The sequence below is a fragment of the Manis pentadactyla genome, chromosome 8 (genome assembly GCF_030020395.1).
Source record: "Manis pentadactyla isolate mManPen7 chromosome 8, mManPen7.hap1, whole genome shotgun sequence".
Taxonomy (NCBI): domain Eukaryota; kingdom Metazoa; phylum Chordata; class Mammalia; order Pholidota; family Manidae; genus Manis; species Manis pentadactyla.
The window spans coordinates 113,764,455-113,788,921 of NC_080026.1; the positions used below are offsets into that span (position 1 = coordinate 113,764,455).

General features: G+C 37.6%; 2 protein-coding genes across 4 annotated transcripts in view; one reads left to right on the forward strand and one right to left on the reverse strand.

Moving 5' to 3' along the window:
- ATP5MK (ATP synthase membrane subunit k) overlaps positions 1-24,467 on the reverse strand; it is an 81,052-nt gene that overhangs the window by 53,487 nt on the left and 3,098 nt on the right. For 2 of the 3 annotated variants that reach the window (XM_036898765.2, XM_057506275.1), the window contains exons 2-4: positions 24,104-24,199; positions 23,924-24,016; positions 22,520-22,624 (exon numbers count right to left, since the gene is read on the reverse strand). In XM_036898765.2, the coding sequence (XP_036754660.1) occupies positions 23,927-24,016; positions 24,104-24,190 (177 nt within the window). In that variant the 5' untranslated portion in view covers positions 24,191-24,199 and the 3' untranslated portion in view covers positions 22,520-22,624; positions 23,924-23,926. Of the gene's footprint in view, positions 1-22,519; positions 22,625-23,923; positions 24,017-24,103; positions 24,200-24,467 lie in introns of those variants that run through there. The other variant, XM_057506274.1, reaches the window with a different exon arrangement.
- TAF5 (TATA-box binding protein associated factor 5) lies at positions 8,621-22,535 on the forward strand. The gene is made up of 11 exons (XM_036898760.2): positions 8,621-9,182; positions 11,576-11,813; positions 15,600-15,915; positions 16,622-16,785; positions 16,891-17,026; positions 17,660-17,780; positions 18,500-18,629; positions 19,818-19,982; positions 20,649-20,826; positions 20,995-21,172; positions 21,486-22,535. The coding sequence occupies exons 1-11, from the start codon at positions 8,624-8,626 to the stop codon at positions 21,701-21,703; spliced, it is 2,403 nt and encodes an 800-aa protein (XP_036754655.2). The 5' UTR covers positions 8,621-8,623; the 3' UTR covers positions 21,704-22,535.

Consider the following 24,467-nt stretch of genomic DNA (forward strand, 5'->3'; position numbering starts at 1 on the left):
AAGATACCTGGTATCACACTGTCCCTGAACATGCACACTAAGTGATTATTTCCATAGTTCTAGCAGTGGAATTGATGGATCAGAGGTATAAACTTTTCCATCTTGGTCATATGTTGAAATGATAAGTCATTATTTTATTTTAAGCCGTGGTATACAATGAAAGGTAAGGATGCAGTGAAAATAGGTCCTTTGATTGTGGTGACAGCTAATTGGTACAACTTAAAGAAATTTTTCAACATATGTCAAGAGACTTAAAAACATTCAAACCTTTTACATTATAGCAATTCCAGTCTAGGAGTCTCTATTCCAAGGAAATAAATAAATTAAAAGTAACATTTAGCATTGCTTACAGTATCCAAAATTTAGGCATGACTTAAATATCCTTCAATAGGGCCATGAAAAAAAATTATGACCATCTTACTGGAATACTGTACTAGCATTAAAAATGATGGTTATGAAGACTGTAATAAGATGGAAATATATATAATTACAATGATATAAAAAGAAACAGCAACAAAATGATTTCAATGGTTATGGTAAAGTACTGGGACTAATGTGGCTTTTCTTTGTCATTCTTTATGCAGTATGCTTTGTAGATAAAATCTTATTTGTGTAAAAATTGGAAAATAGATAGAAATTATCAAAGGGAAAAAAGCCTGGTAGAAAGAAGCTTCTTCATGAAAATAGACATGTTGATGCTAAACTTCATATGGAAAAATAAACATGCAAGAATAGCCAGGAAAACACTGGAAAAGCTGAAGGGATGGGTAAGCTCTACAAACAGTAAACACACTATAAAGCCTTTCTATTGAATACACTGTGTGTACTACTGCATGAACAAATGGACAAGCCAAAGAATAGAAAATCCAGAAATAAACATAAAGAACTTCGGTATATGATAAAAGTGGCATCTCAAATCACGGGGCAAAGATAGACTTTTTCACAAAGGTGCTTGGGAAAATTGGTTACTCATTTTGTGAGGAAAGAGTTAAAACAACAGGTCTGGTTGCTTATTCCTTCCTGTTTTCAAGGGAACCTAAAAACTTTCAGAATTGTTTTTGGGAATATAGCCCTCAGAATGTATTTTTTAATGCCAGTGAATGATGATTTTGCTTTGTACACCTGGAGCAATGGACCATGCTGCCCCAGCTTGTCAGATTGCTCTGTACAATCATCAAGATTGCACACACCTGGTTTCATTGTTGGGTCCCGAGTTTGGGTTGCCATGGCTGGCTGTGTAGCAGGATATGCCTCCCATATGATCAGTCCCAGCCTCCCCGCCCCACCAAAGACTCAGATCCTAAAAATCAAAGAGGATTCCCTGGGCCAGGACATGCCACATATGTATCTCTTGTTTGATGCTAGAGAGAAAGCATGTACTGTGTGGTCCTGGGTAGGAAATAAGCAGAAACTTGTGTTTGGCCTCTCTCAACTCTGCCAATGTACATCTTTTTTCCTGCTGCTTTTGCTCTGTATCATTTGCTGTAACAAACCTTAGCCTTGAGTATAACCTACAAGTGAGTTTTATGGGTACTTTTAGTGAATTGTCAAACTCGAGGAGGTTGTGAGACTTCTGAAACACTTTTGGAAATGATAAAGTTACATCCATTCCTCACACCATACACAAGGTTCAGTCCCAAACTGATTAGAGACTATACAACTAATTGGAAACTATACAGGCTCCAAAGGAAAACATGGGTGAATTCTTCATTAACTTGGGTGAAAGGAAAGGCTTTTTATGATTCAAAATCCAGTATTAAAATAAATATTGGTAAGTTTGACTTCATTAAAAAAATAAACAAATTTCTGCATGGCCCCAAAATTATAAACAGTATCAAAAGATAATGGACAAACTAGAAGAAAATATTTACATATCTCAGATAAAGAACTAATATATCAAATAGATTTTAAAAAACTGAAAAATTAGGGGAAAATGATAAAACATATCCTCCCAAAGTAATATAAAAACAGCTCCGAAATATGAAAAGATGTTCAAACTCTCTAATGAGAAAATATAAATTGACACTGAGATACTGGGTCTGGTCAAGATAATAAGCATTTCATTCTGTGTTACCAATAAATACAGGTCAAAACTGGACAGAATGCTTGGACAGCTATCTGAAGACTCTAGAATGCAAATGGTAATAGGCAGGCTGAGGAAGAAAACCAGAACTCAAAGTACCACTGAGGCACCACTGCATTTCCTATTTTGTTTTTCTGCTGGTTATCTCCTGTACTGGACCCAAACATAAGCTGAAACCCAGAACTGTTCACTAGATGTGGACAGACAGAATTCCAAAAGAAATCCTCTATTATCATCTGAAAGGCAGGAAAGAGAAGGAAATCCAAAATTTCCTTTCTTTGTGTTTTTTACATTCTCTCCCATGCCAGTCCGCAGGCAAATCCATAGTGGGAAAGGAGGGGATGACACTGGAGGCCAGGCAGGTACTTAAAACTCTGAAAGGAGAACTCTGATCCAAGAGCAAGGGGGGGATCCCTACTGCTGTTTTCATTGTAGGTCCTCTTGCTTCTTGTAGGGCCCCAAGGCATTTGCAGTTGCAGGTAGTTCATAGCAGAGCAAGGATACTAAAGCCCACTCCTTTTTCTAGCTCAAGGACCAGAAAGGGAAGAGTTGAGGAGATTAAGGAGATCAATAAAATGGTTCAATACAGTTGGGTACGAACTCTGGTCTCATCTTCAATGTGCATATACATGGATCTGAGCCTAACCAATGTCCCACAGGTTTTGAGAACTGTGATGCAAAGTATAGCACTGCCCAGCAATTTGCTTAATTTGATTAAGGGTATTTACAAAAACCCCACAGTAACATCATACTTAATAGAAAAAAATGAAGTGCTTTCTCCCAAGGACAAATCAAACATGTCTACTTTCATCACACCAATCATATTCAACACCATATTGCAAATCCTAGCTGGTGCAATAAGGCAAGAAAAATAAAAAAAAAACATGTAGATTGGAAAGGATATAATATAATAAAACTGTCTGTGACATAATTGGTCTCTGCTCTCCTCCTCCATTTCCTGGCATACAACTCCTAAAACCCTTGGAATCTCTGATTTAGTAAGTGTCTTTTTGAATATCAGTGAAATGACTAGTGGTGGAGGACTCATGGATAGCCTTAGGATGGGGTGTGGCTGCCCGGGAACCCAGCCATGTGATTACAGGATTAGAATTTTCAGCCCCATTCCCTACTGTGAGTTTAAACTTAGGAACTAAACAAGATGCAAAACTCATAATGGTGGCTGGTTGCCCCATCACATTCAGTGCTAGAGATGGCACCAAAATTGATAATTTGTAGAAACTGTGCAAAACCTGAGGCTATATCTGTGTGCATATGTGTGCATGTGTGTTGGCAAACAGGGAGTGATAGAGCCCAGTGACACTACAGGCTTTCCTTCTTTTGGTGAATCCCTCACATTTTTCCAATGCTGGGCTTCAGCCTGTCCCTCTAGATATACATATCAGCCAAGGTCGCTGATACCTTCAGGGACATACAAGTTCATGGAGAAAAGTTATAAGATGTGGAAGGAGGTGCAGCTCTTATTAAAGCAAGAAAATGAACTTAGACTAGAGGACAGATTGAATGTATGAGATAGAAAGATAGTTTAAAGTAAAAAAAAAAAAACACATATCCTCAAAGAGGAAAGAGTTCATATTGGTTCAATCAGGGTCTCTCAACTTTGGCAGTACTGACATTTTGGGCCATGTAATTCTTTGCTGTGGCAGAGGTGGGGCTATTCTGTGCATTGTAGGAAGTTTGCCAGCATCTCTGGCTTCTACCCACTGGATTTCAGTAGCTCTCCCCTGAGTTGTGACTAACAAAAGTGTCTCCAGACATTGTCAACTGTCCCTGGTGGGTGGAGATGGGGTGGACAGAATCATCTAACTAGGCTGAAGGAATAATAAATCATGAAGAATCAATTCAAAATATAGGCATACCTCAGAGTTATTGCAAGCTAGGTTCCAGACTACTGCAAGAAAGTGAGTATTACAATAAAGCAAGTCAAATGAATTTTACAGTTTCCCAGTGCATATGAAAAATTAGGATTATACTATACTGTAGTCTATTAAGTATGCAACAGTATTATGTCTAAAAAGGCAAGGTATACACTTTAATTAAAAAACTCCATTGCTACAAATTGCTAACCATCATCTGAGTTTTCAGCAAACTAGTATTTTTGCTGGTAGAGGGTCTTGCCTCAATTCTGATGGCTGCTGCTGATCACCCTGATTACTGAAGTGGTTACTGAAGGTTGGGGTGGCTGTGGCAGTTTCTTACAATATGACGACTTTTTTTCTGCTGCAACAATTGACTTTTCCTTTCACAAACGATTTATCTGTAGCATGTGATGCTGTCTGATAGCATTTTATCCACAGAACTTCTTTCAAAATTGGAGCCAGTCCTCTCAAACCCTGCTACTGCTTTATCATTGTTACATATTCTAAATCCTTTATATTCCTTATATATATATTTCCTTATATATATATATATATATCCTTATATATATATTTATATTTATATAAATGTTAAATATTCTAAATCCTTTGTTGTCACTTTAACAATCTTCATAGTATCTCCACCAGAAGTAGATTTCATCTCAAGAAACCACCTTCTTTGCTCATCCATTAGCAACAACTTCTTCTCCATTTAAGTTTTATCATGATATTGCAGCAACTGAGTCACATCTTCAGGCTTCACTTCTAATTCTCATTCTCTTGTTATTTCCACCACATTTACAGTTACTTCCTCTATTGATGTGTTGAACACCTCAGAGTCATCCATGAGGGGTGGAATCAAAACTCCAGTGAATGTTGGTATTTTGACCTCTTCCCAGGAATCATGAATGTTCTTAATGGTATATGGGGAGTCCTTTCCAGGTTTTCAATTAACTTTGCCCAGATCCATTAGAGGAATCACTATCTATGGTACCTGTAGTCTTATGAGATATATTTCTTAAATAATAGGATTTGAAAATCAAAACAATTTCTTGATCCTTGGGCTGCAGATGGATATTGTGTTAGCAGGCATGAAAACAACATTGATCTCATTGTATATCTCTACCCGAGCTCTTAGGTGACCAGGTCTGTTGTCAATGAGCAGTAATATTTTGAAAGGAATCTTTTTTTCTAAGTAGTAGGTCTCAACAGTGGGCTTAAAATATTCAGTAAACCATATTGTGAAAGATGTGCTGTCATCCAGGCTTTGTTGTTCCATTTACAGAACACAGGGAGAGCAGATATGGCATAATTCTTAAGGGCCCTAGGATTTTCAGCATAGTAAATGAGCATTGGCTTCACTTTAAAGCCATAGCTGCATTAGCCTCTAGCAAGAGAGCCAGCCTGTCCTTTGAAGCTTTGAAGCCAGGCTCACTTCTCTTCTCTAGCTATCAAAGTCCTAGATAGCATTTTTTTTCCCTAATAGAAGGCTACTTCATCTACATTGAAGATTGTTTAGTGTAGCCATTTTTATTAATTCTCTTGGCTAGATCTTTTGAGTAAGTTGTTGCATCACCTTATACTTTGATGTTACAGGGACAGTTTCTTTCCCTAAAGCTCATGAATTTCCGCTAGCTTCAAACTTTTCTTCTGCAGCTTCCTCATCGGTTTCGGCCTTCATAGAAATGTAGAGAGTTACAGCCTTGCTCTGGATTTGGCCTAGCTTAAGGGAATGTTGTGTCCGGTTCGATTTTCTATCCAGACCACTAAAACTTTCTCCATGTCAGCAATAAGGCTATTTTGCTTTCTTATTACCCATAGGTTTACTGGAATAGCACTTTTCATTGCCTTCAAGAATTTTTCCTTTGCATTCACTCCTTGGCTGTGTGACACAAAAGCATAGCTTTTGGCCTATCTTGGCTTCCTCAACAAGCTTAATCACTTCTAGCTTTTTATTTAAAGTGGGAGATGTGCGACTATTCCTTTCACTTGAACACTTAGAGGCCACTATAGGATTATTAATAGGCCTAATTTCAATATTGTTGTGTCTCAGGAAATAGGGAAGTCCAAGGAGAGGGAGAAAGACTGGGAACAGCTTGTCGGTGAACCAGTCAGAACACACACAACATTTATCAATTAAATTTGCCATCTTTCATGGGTGTGGTTTGTGGTGCTCCAAAACAATTACAATAGTAACATCAAAGATCACTGATCACAGATCATGCTAAGAAATATAATAATGAAAAAATTTTAACTATTTTGAGAATTACCAAAATGTGACACAGAGACATGAAGTGAGAAAATGTTGGAAAAACAGCACTGATAGAGTTTCTCAATGCGGGTTGCCACAAACCTTCAATTTGTAAAAAATGAAATAACTGAAAAGAGCAATAAAGCTAAGTGCAACAAAATGAAGCATGTCTGTACTATGGAAAATGTAATGGTTGAAGTAAATGACTCAATAAATGGTTATGTAGCAATAAGGATCTAGGCCAAGAATGAATTACTGCACTGAAAAATCACGCAGAGGAACTCTTCTAGAAGGTATCAGGGATAGGTAAAACAGGAAAACATGAAAGGCGACAGACCTAGAGACAGAAGTATACATATTAATATCTACATCACAAGACTATAAGAGGAGGAACAACAGAGAGGAGGAAGTATTCGTAGGTTTAATGCTTGCTAAATTAACAGAATTCCAGAACACTGAGAAAGAAACATCCAGAGAGAAAGAGCAGTTCTCCTATGAAAGAACAAGACAGATTGATACTGGACTTCTTAAAGCATCCAGAGAATAAAGTAGGAGGAGAATGGGGGTAAAAATCAGAAAAGGGAAAAGAGGCCAAAATTGAAAGTAGGCCTTGCAGGTTTTCAATAAACTTATCTCTATTGTGGTGTAACAGAAAAACAGCACTACTTGGAGTAAGTAACTAACTTTGGCTGAAGTCCAAAATTAAGTTGAAGTTGGACCTTAAGAGACAAAGCCATGAGAGGTAGACCCAGGCAAAAGGAAAGGAGGTGGCTATACTTTTTTGAGTCCCAGTATTGGGGCTCCAGTTGTACAGCTGGATCCAGTTCCAGGATGTGATCTGAGAGACTAATATATGCATCAGAATGTTAATTTATTATCATAATTAAGTAAAACATCTTTCCTAGGCATAGTAAACACACCTGGACTTGTTATTCATGGCATCTCTCATGTAAGTGCTCAATTAATTACCAATTGTCAAATTTTAATTAGCAAATACCAAATCAGAAAACTTAGTCAAATGATCCTAAGAAAAAGGATGAATTTTCCCCATCTCGTAAGTGTGCACCATCAGATTCAGATTCTCTCTCTCGGCCAATACTGTAAATGCTGATTCTTGTTCTTCTCCAGCACCCCCCACCCAACCATGTTCTATAGTTTTATTTTAGATATCCAATTACATTAGTCATATTTCAGTATTCAGATCATCCTGAACATCAAGATTGGACTTTCTTATCAAACATTTACAGAACAACTTTTAACGGTGAAATAAAAACAACCAACAGCTATTTATTATATGTTAGGTATCATATATACATTATCTCATTTAATCCTCACACATTTTAAAGCTTTTAAAGGTGAAATAAAAATAACCAACATGTATTTATTATATGTTAGGTATCATATATACATTACCTCATTTAATCCTTACACAACTCTATGAAGTAGGTACTATTATTATTCCTATTTTAGAAGTGGGGCAACTGAGGTAAGAGTGAGTTAAGTAACTTGCTCAGGGTCATTCAGTGGTAAGCAAGGTTTAAGGAAGCCAGGAAGACCTCAAAATCAACAACCTGAATAACTGCTTTATCTTCCCACTGTCCAAGGCTCACTTTCCTTGTCTGCACTAATCTCACAGAGTTGTGAGATTCAAATGGGATAGAATACGCGGTAGGGTTTTACAATTTATTATGTATATTGCAAAACGGTGCATACTATTTTAAAATATACGATTAAAATGGAGTTTATTTATAATAATACATAACATAGCATGAACATAAAATGTGCAAATTCCACAATCACAAAATTCAAGTACTTAAAAACTTTATTGAAATATAGCATATATGCTGTTAAAGTTCACAAGCTTAAGTGCACAGCTTAATTTTTACAAAACTAAAATTTGCAAAAAAAAAAAGGTACCCATCACCCAGATCAAAATATAAAACATTACCAGTATCTCAGAAGACTCCCTGTTGGCAATGGTAAATGCTTTTGAATTAACGACCTGGATTCGAATCTTAACACTTCCACTTTCTTCTTGTATGACTTTGGCAAGTTATTTAACCTCTTTGGATCTCGGCTGAGCCATCTGTAAAGTAAGGATAATAGTACCTTCCTTATAAGATTGTTGAATTAAAGGAGGTCATGTAATGTAAAACGTCTATCACAGCGCCTGATAGAGCTGGTCTGAAATAAACGGTAATTATTGTCAGGCAAATGCGAGAGGCGGTCACCGACGGCCACTTCCTGCCTTTCTGTCATTTTCGAAAGTTGCTCTCGCTCATATTCCCTTTCTCCTTTTTAGCTCCGCCTACTACCGTAAATTGGCTTCCAGAATTGTCGTAAAACCGCCCTCCCCTCCCTCCATGCGGTGAAAAGGCAGTCACGCTTGACGGCACGAGGTGGCTCAGCCGCAAGATGGCGGCGCTGGCGGAGGAGCAGACGGAGGTGGCGGTCAAGTTAGAGCCTGAGGGACCGCCGACGCTGATACCTCCGCAGGCGGGGGACGGCGCTGGCGAGGGTGGCGGCGGCACTACCAACAACGGCCCCAACGGCAGCGGCGGGAACGTTAAGGCGGCGTCGTCGGCTGGCGGGGATGGTGGGACCCCCAAACCCTCGGTGGCTGTCTCAGCCGTTGCCCCGGCGGGGGCGGCCCCGGTGCCCGCCGCTGCTCCGGAGGCAGGTGCTCCCCACGACCGACAGACTTTGCTGGCCGTGCTGCAATTCCTACGGCAGAGTAACCTTCGCGAAGCCGAAGAGGTGCTGCGCCGTGAGGCCCGGCTACTGGAGGAGGCAGTGGCGGGCTCCGGAGTCCCGGGAGAGGTGGACGGCGCCGGCGCTGAGGCGGCTAGCACGCTGCTTAGCCGGGTCACAGCCTCGGCCCCCGGCCCTGCGGCCCCCGACCCTCCCGGTGCCGGCGCGTCTGGGGCCGCCGCTGTCTCGGGCTTAGCGACAGGTCCTGTGGCTCCAGGGAAAGGTGAGCCGCGGGGTCCTGGGGAGGCAGGGCCGGCACGAAGGGGAGCAAGCCGGGAAGGCTATGGCTGGCTGGCCTGTACCTCTGCGGGCTTGTTTTGAATTTCCTGGGCCCGCCTCTAGGGCCACATGCCCGCCCCTTTCTCTGGTGCGCCGGCTGCGCAGTCAAACCCTCTCGGAGCTGTCAGTTCCAGTGAGAGGCTGAGGAGAGCTGTTGAGCTGAGGGATGTACGGGGAAGGTGGGCGCGGAGAGGCGGGGACCTTTTAGCTTTTGGCCCCTTTCCTTTTTTGGGGGCTTTGGGCAGGTCTTCCTAACACTAACAATATGTGTACAGTTCTGTAATAGCTTACTCTAAGTACTGTAAATACTTAATGTTATCCTAATTCTCACAGTTCCACTGTGAATAAGGCATAACCTCTATTTTAGAGATGAGAAAACAAACTGAGAAAGGCCAAGTGACTAGCTTTGGACCACACAGCAAGGGAGTGATAGAACAGTGTAGCCAGCATTTCTCACAATATAGACTAACAACCACTACATGTTAAATCTTTTAGGGAGTGCACATTCCTGAGCATCACTTCAGACTTAGTGAATCAGACCCTGTAGAGGTGGTGTCTGGGAATTTGCATTTTGAATAAATGCTGCCAAGGGGTATTGGTAAATGACAAAGTTTGAGATCACTCTTTTAGGAATAGGCATTGGACAGACCTGGATTCAGATTCTGCCTCTGTTGCTTTTACTTGTGTGATGCTGATTAAGTTATTCTTCCTAAGGTTGAGTTTTTCTCTCTATTAAATAGGTCATTGAGAGGCTCAGGTATAATATATGTAAAATGCCTGGCACTGATAAATTTATGCCTAGGTATTGATCCCTGCCATCTGAGACCTGCTTCCTACTCCTTTTTCCCAGCAACTGTTGTCACAAAGTTCATGAAATTAAAATCATACAATATGAGGTCTCAACAGTAATCATGAGCTGACAATAAATGTTATTGAATTATGCAGTATAGTATTAACTTATGCAGTGTAGAGATTCTAGCCAAATAAATTTGTATTTATGAGACCTAATCTTCGCAGCACTTCCAAAAGTGAAGTATGAATACATAGCTTCGTAGCCCACAAGTAGAAATGTGTGGAAATATGTTCAAGAGGAATATTTTCTGAATGGTGAATTTTGTGAATGAACTAGGTGGATGAATTATGTTGTTGGTCATTTTGCTGTAATCTCTCATCTCTTCAGAAACGTCACCTATTTTTTAGATCATAACTCAGAAACCAGTGAGGAGGAAAAGAGGCCATCAGAGTGACCAAAGGAACTACTATCATTTGTGCAGTAAAGAGCATAACAGTATAAATGCAGATTAAAAATTTCTAGTAGTGCAAGTATGGTTAGATTGACAAGTATTATCATTGTTTGGTATTGTGTATTCAAATAACTACTCATGTTTTCTGCCTTGAAATGGTGGTTATGGAAATAATCTTTTGGAAATATAAATAGGATACATGAGTTATCTTTTGGAAATATAAATAAGGCAAGTCTTTCCCACCCTTAAAATGTGTACATTTTATAAGGACTGATAGATGTGCACATATGAGGGTAATACAGGAAAGGATGTATTACAGGAAAGTTATAAAGTACTTAGGTAGCTCAAGAGAGCTGGGAATGTTTCCAGGGCATGGCTTGGGGGTGGCAGATGCCGTTTGTACTGAGCCTTGAGAGAAGATTAATATAGTTGTTTGATTTGCATATACTGTGTTTTTTTCTTATTAAAGTATCCTTGAGATACAACCTTATGATGGTTTCACATATACAGTACAGTGGTTCAACATTCACCCATATTATCAAGACCTCACCTCCTCCATTGTACTCATTATCAACGTAGTAAGATGTTATAGAGTCAGTAATAGTATTCTCCGTGCTGTGCTAACATCCCAGTGATCTACCTATATTGTGAATGCGAATTATAGTGCCCTTGATCCCCCTCTCACCCCCATTCACCCTCTCTAGCCCCTCCCCTTTGGTAGCCACTAGTCCCTTCTCGGTGTCTATGAGTCTACTGCTATTTTGTACCTTCTGTTTTGCTTTGTTTTTATATTCCATAAATGAGTGAAATCATTTGGTTGCATGTACCACGTTTTATAAAATTTGTCTTTAAGGTAGCCCCAGGAAAAATATTGAATATTTTGTTATTGATTTGAAAATTTTAAGGTATGGATAAGCTGAAGGAATGATTTAAATCCCATTAAAAGATCATATGATTTGTTGGCGAAAAGAGTTTGAGAGGGAAGGGAGAGACGTCTGGAAACAGTTCACCTCTGGACCTTAGCAAAACAGCCTTAGTCACTTGGTGTATGTCAGGTCATTTTCTTGAAAGTTGTTTTTTGTTTTCTAAGCAGTTGGAAATGTAGCTGTGGAAGACCAGCCAGATGTCAGTGCTGTGCTGTCAGCCTACAACCAACAAGGAGACCCAACAATGTATGAAGAATACTATAGTGGACTGAAACACTTCATTGAATGTTCCTTGGACTGCCATCGGGCAGAATTATCTCAACTCTTTTATCCTCTCTTTGTACACATGTACTTGGAACTAGTCTACAATCAACATGAGAATGAAGCAAAATCATTCTTTGAGAAGTATGTGAATTTTTATATATATTATATATGGTGTCTGTATATGTATATATACGTATATATATATATATATATAATGTGTATTCTCATCTATAACCATACAAATGTAAGATTGCAATTCAAAAAGTACTTTATGAAGGAGACCTACCTGGTGCTATGAGAACCTAAAAAGGGGGTTTGATCTAGTTGGAGAAGTCAGGGAAGGCTTTCAGAGGCAGTGATGCTTGAGGTAAGATTTTAAAGATTGGGTAGGAGTTAACTAGAAGAGAAGAGGGAAAAACATGGTACATACAGAAATGAAAGAAAGTCAGTGTGGCTGGAGCAGAGTATGGAGTGGAGTAGGTAAACATGAAGCTGGGCAGTTGGTTGGGCTGGAACAGACAGGTTCTTGAGCCATGTTGAGGGTCTTTGGTTATCCTAAGAGCAGTAAGAAGTTGTACTAGGTAGGATTAGGTTTGGCTTAGAATTGCTGAAAACTCAAATAATAACAGTATAAATAAAAGTTAGGATTAAATTAGACTGGGAGTGACTGAAAACCCAAACCATCAAGGCTTAAATATGACAAAAGTTTATTTCTCTCTCTCATGAAGGTAGGCAGTCCAGGACTGGAATGGAGTCCTTGATGAGCAAGGACCTAGACTCTCTTGATCTTGTTGCTCTACCATTCTTGTCATGCAGCTTCCACCTGTGGTGCAGGATGGCTCTCCAGTTCTAAGCAGGCATATCAGTATTACAGTCATCAGGGAGGGCACACATCCTTCCTGGAAGTTGCATATACCTTTTTTTTTTTAATGTCTTTAGTCAATGGCCCCACCTGCCTACAAGAGAAGTAGGAAATATGGTCTTTACCTAAGTGCTTAGCTAATACTCAAGTGTTCCACTGGAGAAAGAAAGAAAAAATGGATATTTGGGGACAGTGAGCCATCTCTGCTACAGAAGTCATTGACAGAACATGTCATTGTTTAGAGTTGTGTTTTGAAAAGACCTTTATGCAGTGGGGAAAACTGGTAGTTGAGGACAAAGAGTGAGTGTAAATTGACCAGTTCTGTGGTTAAAGTGGTTCTCTACTGGGGATAATAATATTCTTCCTTCCCTTGGGCTATTTGAAAATGTGTGGAGGTGTTTTTGATAGTCATAATTACTAGGGTGGAGGAGCAGGTAGCTTAGGGATACCAAATGTTCTAATATCTACAGGTTGTCCCAATTAGCAAAGAATTGTTCTGCCCCAAGTACCAGTAGCATCCCTGTTAAGGAACACTGGACTAGGGTGTGGTAGTGTTGGTGAGGGGAAATAGACATGTTGGTGAGGCATGTGGTGATGGATTGGATATGGAGGTGAGGGAGATGAAGGCATCGTTGGTAACTCCTAGGTTTCTGGCTTCCCTGGTTCAGTGCCCTTCACTGAGATGGATAACCCTGGAAGACAACCTGGTTTGTCAGATTGTGAAACAATCTTGAGTTTAGATTTGAATGTGCCTCTGACTGATTTAAGTGATGTCAGGTTGACAGGTAGATATATAAGGCTCTGGAGCTCTTGAAGAGAGGTAGGGACTAAAGCCATAAATTTGAGTTTTGAGCAATACTGATGGTTATGGATGAGATTTTCTGGTGGAGGGTGTGAAATAACTCAATGAGAGGGCTGGATCTGAGCCTTGAGGAACTTCAGATTTTTTTTTTTAAACTTTATTTTGGTATCATTAATCTATAATTACATGAAGGACATTATGTTTACTAGGTTCCCCCCTTCACCAAGTCCCCCCCACATACCCATTCATAGTCACTGTCCATCAACATAGTAAGATGCTGTAAAATCACTACTTGTCTTCTCTGTGTTGCACAGCCCTCCCTCCCTGTGCGCCCCCCGACACTATACATGTTAATCGTAATGCCCCCTTTCTTTTTTCCCGCCCTTATTCCTCCCTTCCCACCAGTCCTCCCCTGTCCCTTTCCCTTTGATAACTGTTAGTCCATTCTTGGGTTCTGTGCTTCTGCTGCTGTTTTGTTCCTTCAGTTTTCTTTTGTTCTTATACTCCACATATGAGTGAAATCATTTGGTACTTGTCTTTCTCCACCTGGCTTATTTCACTGAGCATAATACCCTCTAGCTCCATCTATGTTGTTGCAAATGGTAGGATCTGTTTTTTTCTTATAGCTGAGTAATATTCCATTGTGTATATGTACCACATCTTCTTTATCCATTCATCTACTGATGGACATTTAGGTTGCTTCCATATCTTGGCTATTGTAAATAGTGCAGCGATAAACATAGGGGTGCATCTGTCTTTTTCAAACTGGAGTGCTGCATTCTTAGGGTAAATTCCTAGAAGTGAGGAACTCCAGATTTTAAGTAAAAGAGACATAAAAAGAATAGAAGAAATGGCCGAGTGAAGGCATATAAAAGAAGAGCCCAGAGAAAACTGGGAGAGTTTAAAAAGCCAAAGAAAAGGAGTGTTTAAGAAGGAGGCGGTGCTTGACAGTTGGAATGGGAGCTCTTTAGTACAAGCAATATAGACCTAGAAGTAGGACTTTTCAGATAACACAGGTAGTGTAAAGTGCAGTGATAGAACTTAGGACTCCTGGCTTCTATGCCACTCTATCATTCATTATTCTGTGATGCCTAATAGGAGCTCAGTGTTTTTGAAAAAAAATTAAGAAAGGCTGATGATGAGAGAACTTCTATTCTAAGCTAATTTTTCTTACAGTATTGTCATCGAAAAACCTCTTCCTCTTCAGTCTCATGGTATCGTCTTCTCCTCACAGAGGAGCTGGACTGTCACAGGGGACTGTCGCTTTGTTACCGACAGTCTCAGTCCTTGCCCAGACCCCATGCTCAGATGAGGTTATAGGCAATGATTGATACAAACACCGGGAGGCTGGGATTTCTAATATCATCCAAATCTTAGACAGAAATCCTTAGTTCATGTTTTGATGAGTCATAATAGGGTAACACAGGCAACAGTTTAGGAATCTGTTGGCTATGTGTCTGTCAGAGTTATAGCCCTAATATCTTTTATTTAGTCATGTTTTCTAAATGCTTTTGATTGTTTGCCGCTCTTAGTAAGTGCCAAATGTATGATCTTTAAATTTACTTTATTAAGAAAATTAAGATTTGTAGAAAAAAAAGTACATTCAAATTTATTGTCATCAATGCTGAAAACTTTAATTGGTTTTGGTAATTAATGGTGAGCAAATGGAGGTGCTCATTCTTTGATGCCAACTTTTGTTTGTTCTTTAGTAATATTAAAATACTTATGTTTAATAAATAGGTCATTAAGAATATAAGAAATCATTAAAAATTTTATGGGAATGCCATGTATTGATTGTTATTAAGAGGCTGAGTGATAGGTACATTGAGTTCATTATCCTAGTTCCTACGTTTGTATATGTTTGAAATTTTCATAAAAAGTTTTTGAAGGTGAGTTTTGAGAGAACATAAAATTTAGTAAAGCAAAAATTCTAACATTTTCAAATGTCTACCAATGGTGGCATTCAAAAGAGACTCTACCAGTAATGGATATCTTATCTTTCATTCACTTACAGTATTTATTTCAATTTCTCTTAAATATTTATGATACATTTCACTAGAGAATTAAATTATTCATTTTTAGGATGAATTCAGAAACTGATTTGTAATCATTTTGAAATGAGTTATTTCTGATCCTAAAGCTTAGTCCAGGATTTTTCAGAATACAACGTTGAAAATATTCTGGGATGTTTTTAAATATATGGGGGAGAGCAGATCCCTTAATGATTACATTGAAAAATGACTTTTTAAAATCGCTGAAACAGGTTCCATGGAGATCAGGAATGTTATTACCAGGATGACCTACGAGTATTATCTAGTCTTACCAAAAAGGAACACATGAAAGGGAATGAGACCATGTTGGATTTTCGAACAAGTAAATTTGTTCTGCGTATTTCCCGTGACTCGTACCAACTCTTGAAGAGGCATCTTCAGGAGAAACAGAACAATCAGATATGGAACATAGTTCAGGAGCACCTCTACATTGACATCTTTGATGGGATGCCGCGTAGTAAGCAACAGATAGATGCGATGGTGGGAAGTTTGGCAGGAGAGGCTAAACGAGAGGCAAACAAATCAAAGGTATGGGAATAAACCTAAGAACTATGTAATGCAGATTATGAAAATTGTAGCATTTCCATCTACATAATTTACACATTTTTCTTATAGCTAGTTTGGGAATATTTTTACACTGTATACTAAATTTCATGTTCTAAGGATGATGTATGTATTAGTGAGAATTTGGGAATGGTTGCATTTAACAGAACCCTGACTACAGTGGCTGAAACAAGTGTGGGGTTTTTCTCATATAATGAATTTCAGAGGGAGGCCCTCCTGGGCCGGCATGAAGGCTCCACCATATCATCAAGGAGCCTGGCTCCTTCTAGTTCATGCTCCACCATCTTTAGAATGGGGCTTTCTTTGTGCTCACAGATGCCTGTTGCAGCTCCAGCATTCCTGAAAGGCAAAGGGGGAAGATGAGTCCCAGCTGATTCTCCCCTTTTATCAGGAAAACAGCATTTTTTCCTAAAACCCTACCCAGTGGGCCATTCCTAGCTGCAGGGGCGCCTGGGAACAGAAATTATTCAACTGAGCATATTGCTGCTCCAACAAAATCAGGGTTCTGTTAGTAAGAAAGGAGGGGAGATTGGCTATTGGGTAGAGAAGTGCAGAATCTGCTTCAGGGTATATTACTGTATTGTAATTGTGATTCATCCTATCAAGATATGAAATGATTTATTAATGAACAAAAAAAAACTTTAAAAATGTTGACTCTTTTGACTTGTAGGTATTTTTTGGTTTATTAAAAGAGCCAGAAATTGAGGTGCCTTTGGATGATGAGGATGAAGAAGGAGAAAATGAAGAAGGAAAACCTAAAAAGAAGAAACCTAAAAAAGATAGTATTGGATCCAAAAGCAAAAAACAAGATCCCAATGCTCCACCTCAAAACAGGTGAGGAAAAAAACCTCAGGACCATGTGTGGATATGTAAGACATTATGTTATATAGAGTTTAGGTTTCTTAACAGAGTAATTTCTGGTCTGTTTCTCTTTCTCAGAATCCCTCTTCCTGAGTTGAAAGATTCAGATAAGTTGGATAAGATAATGAATATGAAAGAAACCACCAAACGTGTGCGCCTTGGGCCAGACTGTTTACCCTCCATTTGTTTCTATACATTCCTCAATGCTTACCAGGTAGGTAAAATAATTGAGCAGTTTCTGCGTGGAGTCATGTAAAATGGTGACTATTAAAATAAACTAATGTGTTAACTAAAGTGGAGTTTTCTTATATAAACTCTTGATATAAATGTAGCTTAAAGTCAGTAGTTAGGAAAGGAGAATTGGAAGCTGCTCGGAATAGATGGAAGGTAATGTTTAAAAGACCTTTAGTAACCAGAATCTTGTTTATACATGCCCCTCATTTCATTGATCAAATTCTGCTAACCTTTGAAGGGGAGGAGGAAACTATAGTTTATCTCTATGAAACTTGGTTTAAGTACTTATATAAACTCAATATTTTTTATTAAGAATTCTGCATGTCTTTATAGATTCTCTAATAGGCTGCTGAGGACATTATTTAGTAAAGTGCAAAATGGTTAACGTTTGTGTTATGTTGTGTACTCCAAATCTGGAGGTCAAAAAAGGGGTTAATGATGACATGTTCTCAAAGTAAGTGCTTTCAAATAGTGGGTTTCATGGGAGGATGAAACCTCAAAAGATGTTTTATAAGAGAAAAATAGCTATCATTATGTATTTTTAAAGATGTGATTATAATTTTTTTCCCCTAAAACAGTATTGTTTAGTACAAAGCTTTTATTTTTTATTCAGGGCCTCACTGCAGTGGATGTCACTGATGATTCTAGTTTGATTGCTGGAGGTTTTGCAGATTCTACTGTCAGAGTGTGGTCTGTAACACCCAAAAAGCTTCGTAGTGTTAAACAAGCAGCAGGTAACTGAGGTGATCTGTTAGGATGTAAACTTGTCATTAGTTTATACCAATCTTGATTCCATGGAATATATACAGGAGATTGTGATCTTAGTGGAATTTCACTTGATTTCACTTTATCCCCACATGCTAATTTCCAAAAGTGAAAAGTGCATTGAAATGGCAATCAGGAAACTGGGGAACTAGACTGGCTTAATTTTTCTGGGCCTCAGATTTCTCATCTGCAGAATGAGAGGATTAGGCTAGAAAATTTCTTAATGTTAAAAATCTAGCATTTTATGATTGCTTGTAAATTTTTAAAAACCTTTAAATAATGGGAGAGTGCTTTCTGTTTTAGCCATAAAAATAGCTAAAATAGAACTAATAGGGTCAGGATTTCATTTTAAATAAAGTTTCTTACTAAATGTATTGTTTAAATAAGACAATACATTTTCAGTAATTTATTATTTCCATGAAACATTGTGGTACACTGGGTGAATTTGAGTTCTAGTCCTACTTCCAACATTGAGTAGCTGTGTCCTCTGGCAAATTATTAACTGTTTTGAACCTCAGTTTCCTCTCCTGTACTCTGGGATAGTATCAGCTGATTTAGAGGCATTAGCACAGTGGTTGGTATGGAGGAGGAACTGTTCAGATGTTAGTTCTTCTGATGTGTGATGTAATTGTCTTAAAATGTTCTAATGAATATACTTTTAAAAATCAGTATTTCTGGACAATTTTAGATCTTAGCCTTATAGACAAAGAATCAGATGATGTCTTAGAAAGAATCATGGATGAGAAAACAGCAAGTGAGTTGAAGATTTTGTATGGTCACAGTGGGCCTGTCTATGGAGCCAGCTTCAGTCCAGATAGGTAAAATACAAACAATAAAAATTAAACACTGCTGTATTATGTTGAGATTATGTAAAAGTTAACACTGTAAGCATGCAAATGTTAGAATTCTGTTATAAAAATAAAAGTTTCCTATCATTCAGATCTTTTAGAATCTTGCCATTTGCTAATTCATCTTGGGGTACTGATATACGAGGTAGTAACCTAATGTATACCCAAATTTATAAAATCAAGATGTACAACCTCCGGATTTGCTGGTTTAAAAACTACTTTTAGTATTAACCCCCCCATAATGTTGAATTGCTTCTTTGGGTTCTTGCCACAGGTTTTGTGGCTACTGCTGTCTTCCAACTCCAAATTCACAACAGACTCCTGATATTAAAGGCATATTAGCTATTATTTGAAGGTTTTTGTATATAATCAAAAGAATGAAGAGGATACTTAAAAGGGAATTTGAAACCCACAAATCAGTATTTGCCTGTTTTCATGATCTCTAGCATTCTGTAGAAATGGCAGGGTGAGCGAATTTTGTATTCATAATACTATTTGTATCTTATTTGGATTGATAATAGCTTTCAATCCATCAAGGTTTTCATCTTTATGAAACTTAGAGGTTTTTTAATTGTTTGATAGGGTTTAGCCAGATGATGCATTTTTACTTGAGGGAAACTTATTTCAGTGAAACTCTTAATACTTTCTGAGTAGTTCAGCTTTTGTGTTTATTCCTGAAAAACGTAGAGTATTATTTCTACATCTAAAGTGTTTTTTTTGTTTTTTTTTGTCAGAAAGACATTTAAAAAATTCTTACATGATTCATACAGGATAGGAAAATAGTATCTCCATTTTAAAGTTAAAAATTGAGTTTTAAGTGACATGCCACATTTCTTAGCTTTTCTCAATTGACCTTATTTTTTGTCTATGCATTTTGTCATTACATCTTGTATAATTAAAAAATAATCGTTTTTTTTTTCCCTTACTAGATATATTTTTTAAAATACTTAACCTCCCAGTAGATGTTGGGTGTTACAGCTAACATTAGTTTGGTTAGTACTTTGAACTTTTGTTATGTACTGTGAATTTCATGGGGTATAAATTTAGATGTAGCATGTCATGTTAGCTATATTTAATATATTCAAATGTACAGAGAAACTGGACAGTTAACTGTTAAGTTATTCTAGGAATCAAATATATTACCTTCTCTTCTTTCAGGAACTACCTGCTTTCCTCGTCAGAAGATGGAACTGTTAGATTGTGGAGTCTTCAAACATTTACTTGCTTAGTGGGATATAAAGGACACAACTATCCAGTATGGGACACACAGTTTTCTCCATATGGATATTATTTTGTGTCAGGGGGCCATGACCGAGTAGCTCGGTAAGAACATTGTGATCTTACAACTAGATCTATTCAGAAACAGAATGGTTTCTTTTTGGGAATTAAACTCCAGCCAAACTCATTTTTACTTCTTTATTCAGGATCAACTTTTTGAGTGTGTCAGCATTTATAGCTCATTTGAAAATGAATTTGGGACAAGAGTATTACTATGTCTGTATTTATGTCTAATCCAAGACTAAGGGGCTCCCCCAACATTTTCTTTTTACAAGTTAGCTTACTAACATGCTACCCCAACCTCTGCCTGCCAGATGCAAAACCTTGTCTTTCATTTCCACTGTACTTTAGTTTTCCTGTCATCTCTTAAAAGTTCAAGATGAGGTAGTTCAGGTTAGAAACTAATTTTATGGTGCCAAAACTAGGGAAAAATACTATTCTATGGGTCAAACCAGGAAATGGGGTAGAAGTTGGGATGGTACTGAGAACTAAAGAATAATAAAATTGGGAAATTTTTGTATCAGATCAACTTGGTATTTCTTAAGAATGTTTTTTTAGTTTTTCATTCCACCTTCTTTCCCTTAGGTAACTAGTGAAGGGGGACCCATTTGGAACTAACATTTCACATGGATGTTTCTATATTTTGGATAGAAATTTGGTATTTCCTAGGAAAGTACTATCATCTTTTGCTTTCAATACATTTTTTCAAAGGCTTTGGGCTACAGACCATTATCAGCCTTTAAGGATATTTGCTGGCCATCTTGCCGATGTGAATTGTACCAAATTCCATCCAAATTCTAATTATGTTGCTACGGGCTCTGCGGATAGAACTGTGAGGCTCTGGGATGTCCTGAATGGCAACTGTGTAAGGATCTTCACTGGACACAAGGTATTTTACACCTTCATTATTCCAGCACACAAGGTTACTTTTGAGATAAAAATGTTAAAAAAATTTACCAGGGATACATTTTATTGTTCATACCACTAACCTTTAAAATTTTAGTTTTGTCTTATTTTTAACCCTACTTTTGATTCTTTTTGTGGACTTCTTTTTTAGGGACCAATTCATTCCTTGACATTTTCTCCCAATGGGAGATTCCTGGCTACAGGAGCAACAGATGGCAGAGTACTCCTTTGGGATATTGGACATGGCTTGATGGTTGGAGAATTAAAAGGCCACACTGATACAGTCTGTTCACTTAGGTTTAGTAGGGATGGTGAAATTTTGGCATCAGGTAAATGACAAATGGCTTTGTGGTAAAGGGTAAATGGTATGTTAAAAGGAAATTCTAAGTACTGACAATTGCCAACACTAAGTTCTGTTTTACATTTTGCTTCTCTTGTTATGATTCCTGAATATCACCCTACATGTGTATTAACTCCTCAGGTTAACCTACTTCTTGAAATGCCCTTTTAGAAGGAATAGTTATTAATCAAGTTTAGATTTTTTTTTCACCAGAAATATAAATACAAAAAGTGTACTTAACAGAATGTCAGAATCTAAATATGGTGGATGCTAGTAAATGGTTTCCTTTTCCTTTCCCTTAGGTTCAATGGACAATACAGTTCGGTTATGGGACGCTGTCAAAGCATTTGAAGATTTAGAGACTGATGACTTTACTACAGCCACTGGGCATATAAATTTACCTGAGAATTCACAGGAGTTATTGTTGGGAACATATATGACCAAATCAACACCAGTTGTACACCTCCATTTTACACGAAGAAACTTGGTTCTAGCTGCAGGAGCTTATAGTCCGCAATAAACCATCGGTATTAAAGACCTTTTGGAAGCTACTGTTTGAAAAAGGGAGACTAAAAGCAAATACCTCAGTGATTAATATTTAAGCTACAAAGAATGTTTTGTCTATATGGATCTGGAGTATGCTGCTTGGAAAATCTGAATAGGACAGTTCCACGTTTCTATAGCAACCACATTTAACTAATTTCCGTTAGTTGAATAAGAGGTTATTATGTTCATGGAGGGGACATTTATGGTGCTTTGGATTGTGTGGAAACTATGCATTTTCTGTTCAAATGCTATTTTAATTTATTATGTTTAGAAAAAAAATTGATTTTGATAATTCATCCTGCTTCAAGATTCAAACTGAGTGATACCATCTTTAATTTTAGCTGAAGAAGTCTATGAGCATGTATATTGTTGCTGTAAAAATGTAGTTACTGTATGGCACTCAAGTGCTATGTTAAATGATCTAACATTGTGGTTTGGCCCATGATTAGTGGAGTGTACCTAATTGGGTAGGGTGAACTACAGTTCCTTTCCAAGAACTAAATGAAGTACAAGCACCCACTGACATTTGAATTTATACCTATTGGATTTTGAGTGCATCTAAATACTCTAGGTGAAGAAATTCATCCTCCATGTTCTACTTCAGCTAAAATGACTACCTACAACCTAGTACACTTGAAGTCAAGACAGACATTTCAGTTGCTTACCTCCAGTACTGAGCCTTGCTTTCAGAAACTAATAAGATTTAGACCAAGTCACTGCCAGTTTTTTCCTTTGTTGCATTTTGTACAGTTTTTATATTTTTGATATCTTGTAAATAAAGACAAACAGCTTTTCCAGATTCATAATTTATTGTACAAATTGAGTATCACATTATGAGTTGACATTAGCTTCTCTAGGCCTGGGAACTTTAACAGAGGAGGTATAGTTCAGAATCCTATAAACAAAGTAAAAATAGTTTAGACACAAATGTGTTCTACTCAATGAGTAGACACTCAGTAATTACTAGTGCAGGACTACCCATAAACCCCCTGAAACTGAACACAAATTCAGATTCTCAGAGGTAACCCCCAAATTTAAGGTATCTTTCAGCTTAATACAATCTAACACTACACCTTTAACAAAAGAGCTATGAACAATTGTTATGAACCTAAATGTATACTATTGGAAAAGTCTAGTATATAAAGTAGTATTTTAAGCAGACAATACTGTTATCTGTTATTATCTGAGACAATTTCTTCATTTATAATGGGGATACTGCCACCTTCACAAAGTTAGGAGGTACCTAATATGGAAAATTAGGCAGAATACTACCTCTGTCGGGTGTAAGCCACAGACCACTATATTCTGGGATCTGAAGTTCTCTAAGGGCAATAGTTTTGAGATTGGAAAAGCTCTTAAAAGCAGAGGCAAAATTTTCTATGTAGAGAGCTACATTAAAGACCTGGGTTTTAGGTATTCTGCACATCATCTACTGCCAATACAGCAAATGTTTATTCACAGGCATATGGGGCTTGGGGGGAACAAAATGAAGTCTATGGGGATTTAAGGAAAAGACAGAATTGCTTATTTAAAATTATAAGATATATTTGCAACTGATTTAAAAGGTTGGTTAGTAGTTATCACATAAAGAGCTTATACAAGAAAATTAAAGTCTTCACAAAGAGGCCCAACTGTTAAATGAGAAAAGTGCATGAAGGGATTAAGAAAAACACAAACAGTAAACAATTGGAAAAAATGCACAACTTCATCAAAAAGTTATTTTTACTCATTAAATTAACAGAAATCAAAAACAGATACTCAACATTGGCTGGGACAAAAGAGACACCCTCATACAAAGCTGGGTGCTCCACAACGCTTGGGGAAAGCACTTTAGCCTAAACAATTATAGGTATAGACAACATTTCATGATCAAAAGCATTCATTTTGATGTTATATAAAAAAAATTCTAATACACAATCTCCTCTGTAAAATATATATCCATGAGCACTCATGCATTCATTCAATAATAGGGAATGTAACTTGTTAAAAAGACAAAATTATTGACACTGGAAACCAAACAAAAAAAGCTAAATCAAAATGATAACAAAAATTGCCAGGGCAAAGGGATATGGGCAGTATTTTCCTCTTTTTTGTCTTGCATGTAATTTTGCACGATGGCAACAATTTACTCTGGGGAGGAAAACCCCAACATCAAAATAGCCAAGTTGCAAACTTTTAAATGTCAACTCCTTACCATTTATGTTGCTTTCACCGCTGGAGTTTTTTTAGACCTTAACTTGAAGTATAAGACCAACAAAGCAATGCCTCCATATGTGGCCAGTACACACTGAAAATAAAGGAAAAAGTAAACAAGACTCACTGCCACCTGTATTGTTTTAAAATATAACTGGTTAAAGGTCTCATTAATACTTACATTCATTCTACCTGTGAGAGTGTAAGAGTTGAAATATTTTTTGATACCAGTGAATTGGAATTGGGCATCAGCTTCTGGACCTGCCATGATTTCAATCTTAAAAAAAAAAAAGCAACAATAAACAATAAATTGGTTTGGATGCAATTTAAAAAGTTATTTTTAGTTTAAAAACTTGAAGAATTATTGCACATACTGTCAATTTTTATGTGTGTCTTGCTCAACAGCAGTAGCAAAGATGGGAAAAACCTTGTTGAAAGAAACTTCTGGAAGGACTTTACCTTAGTTGTTATTATACAACACTCTAGAATATGTCAAATTGCATAAAAAGAGAACAGTGGTTTCTAAGTCCATCTTTTGATCCAAT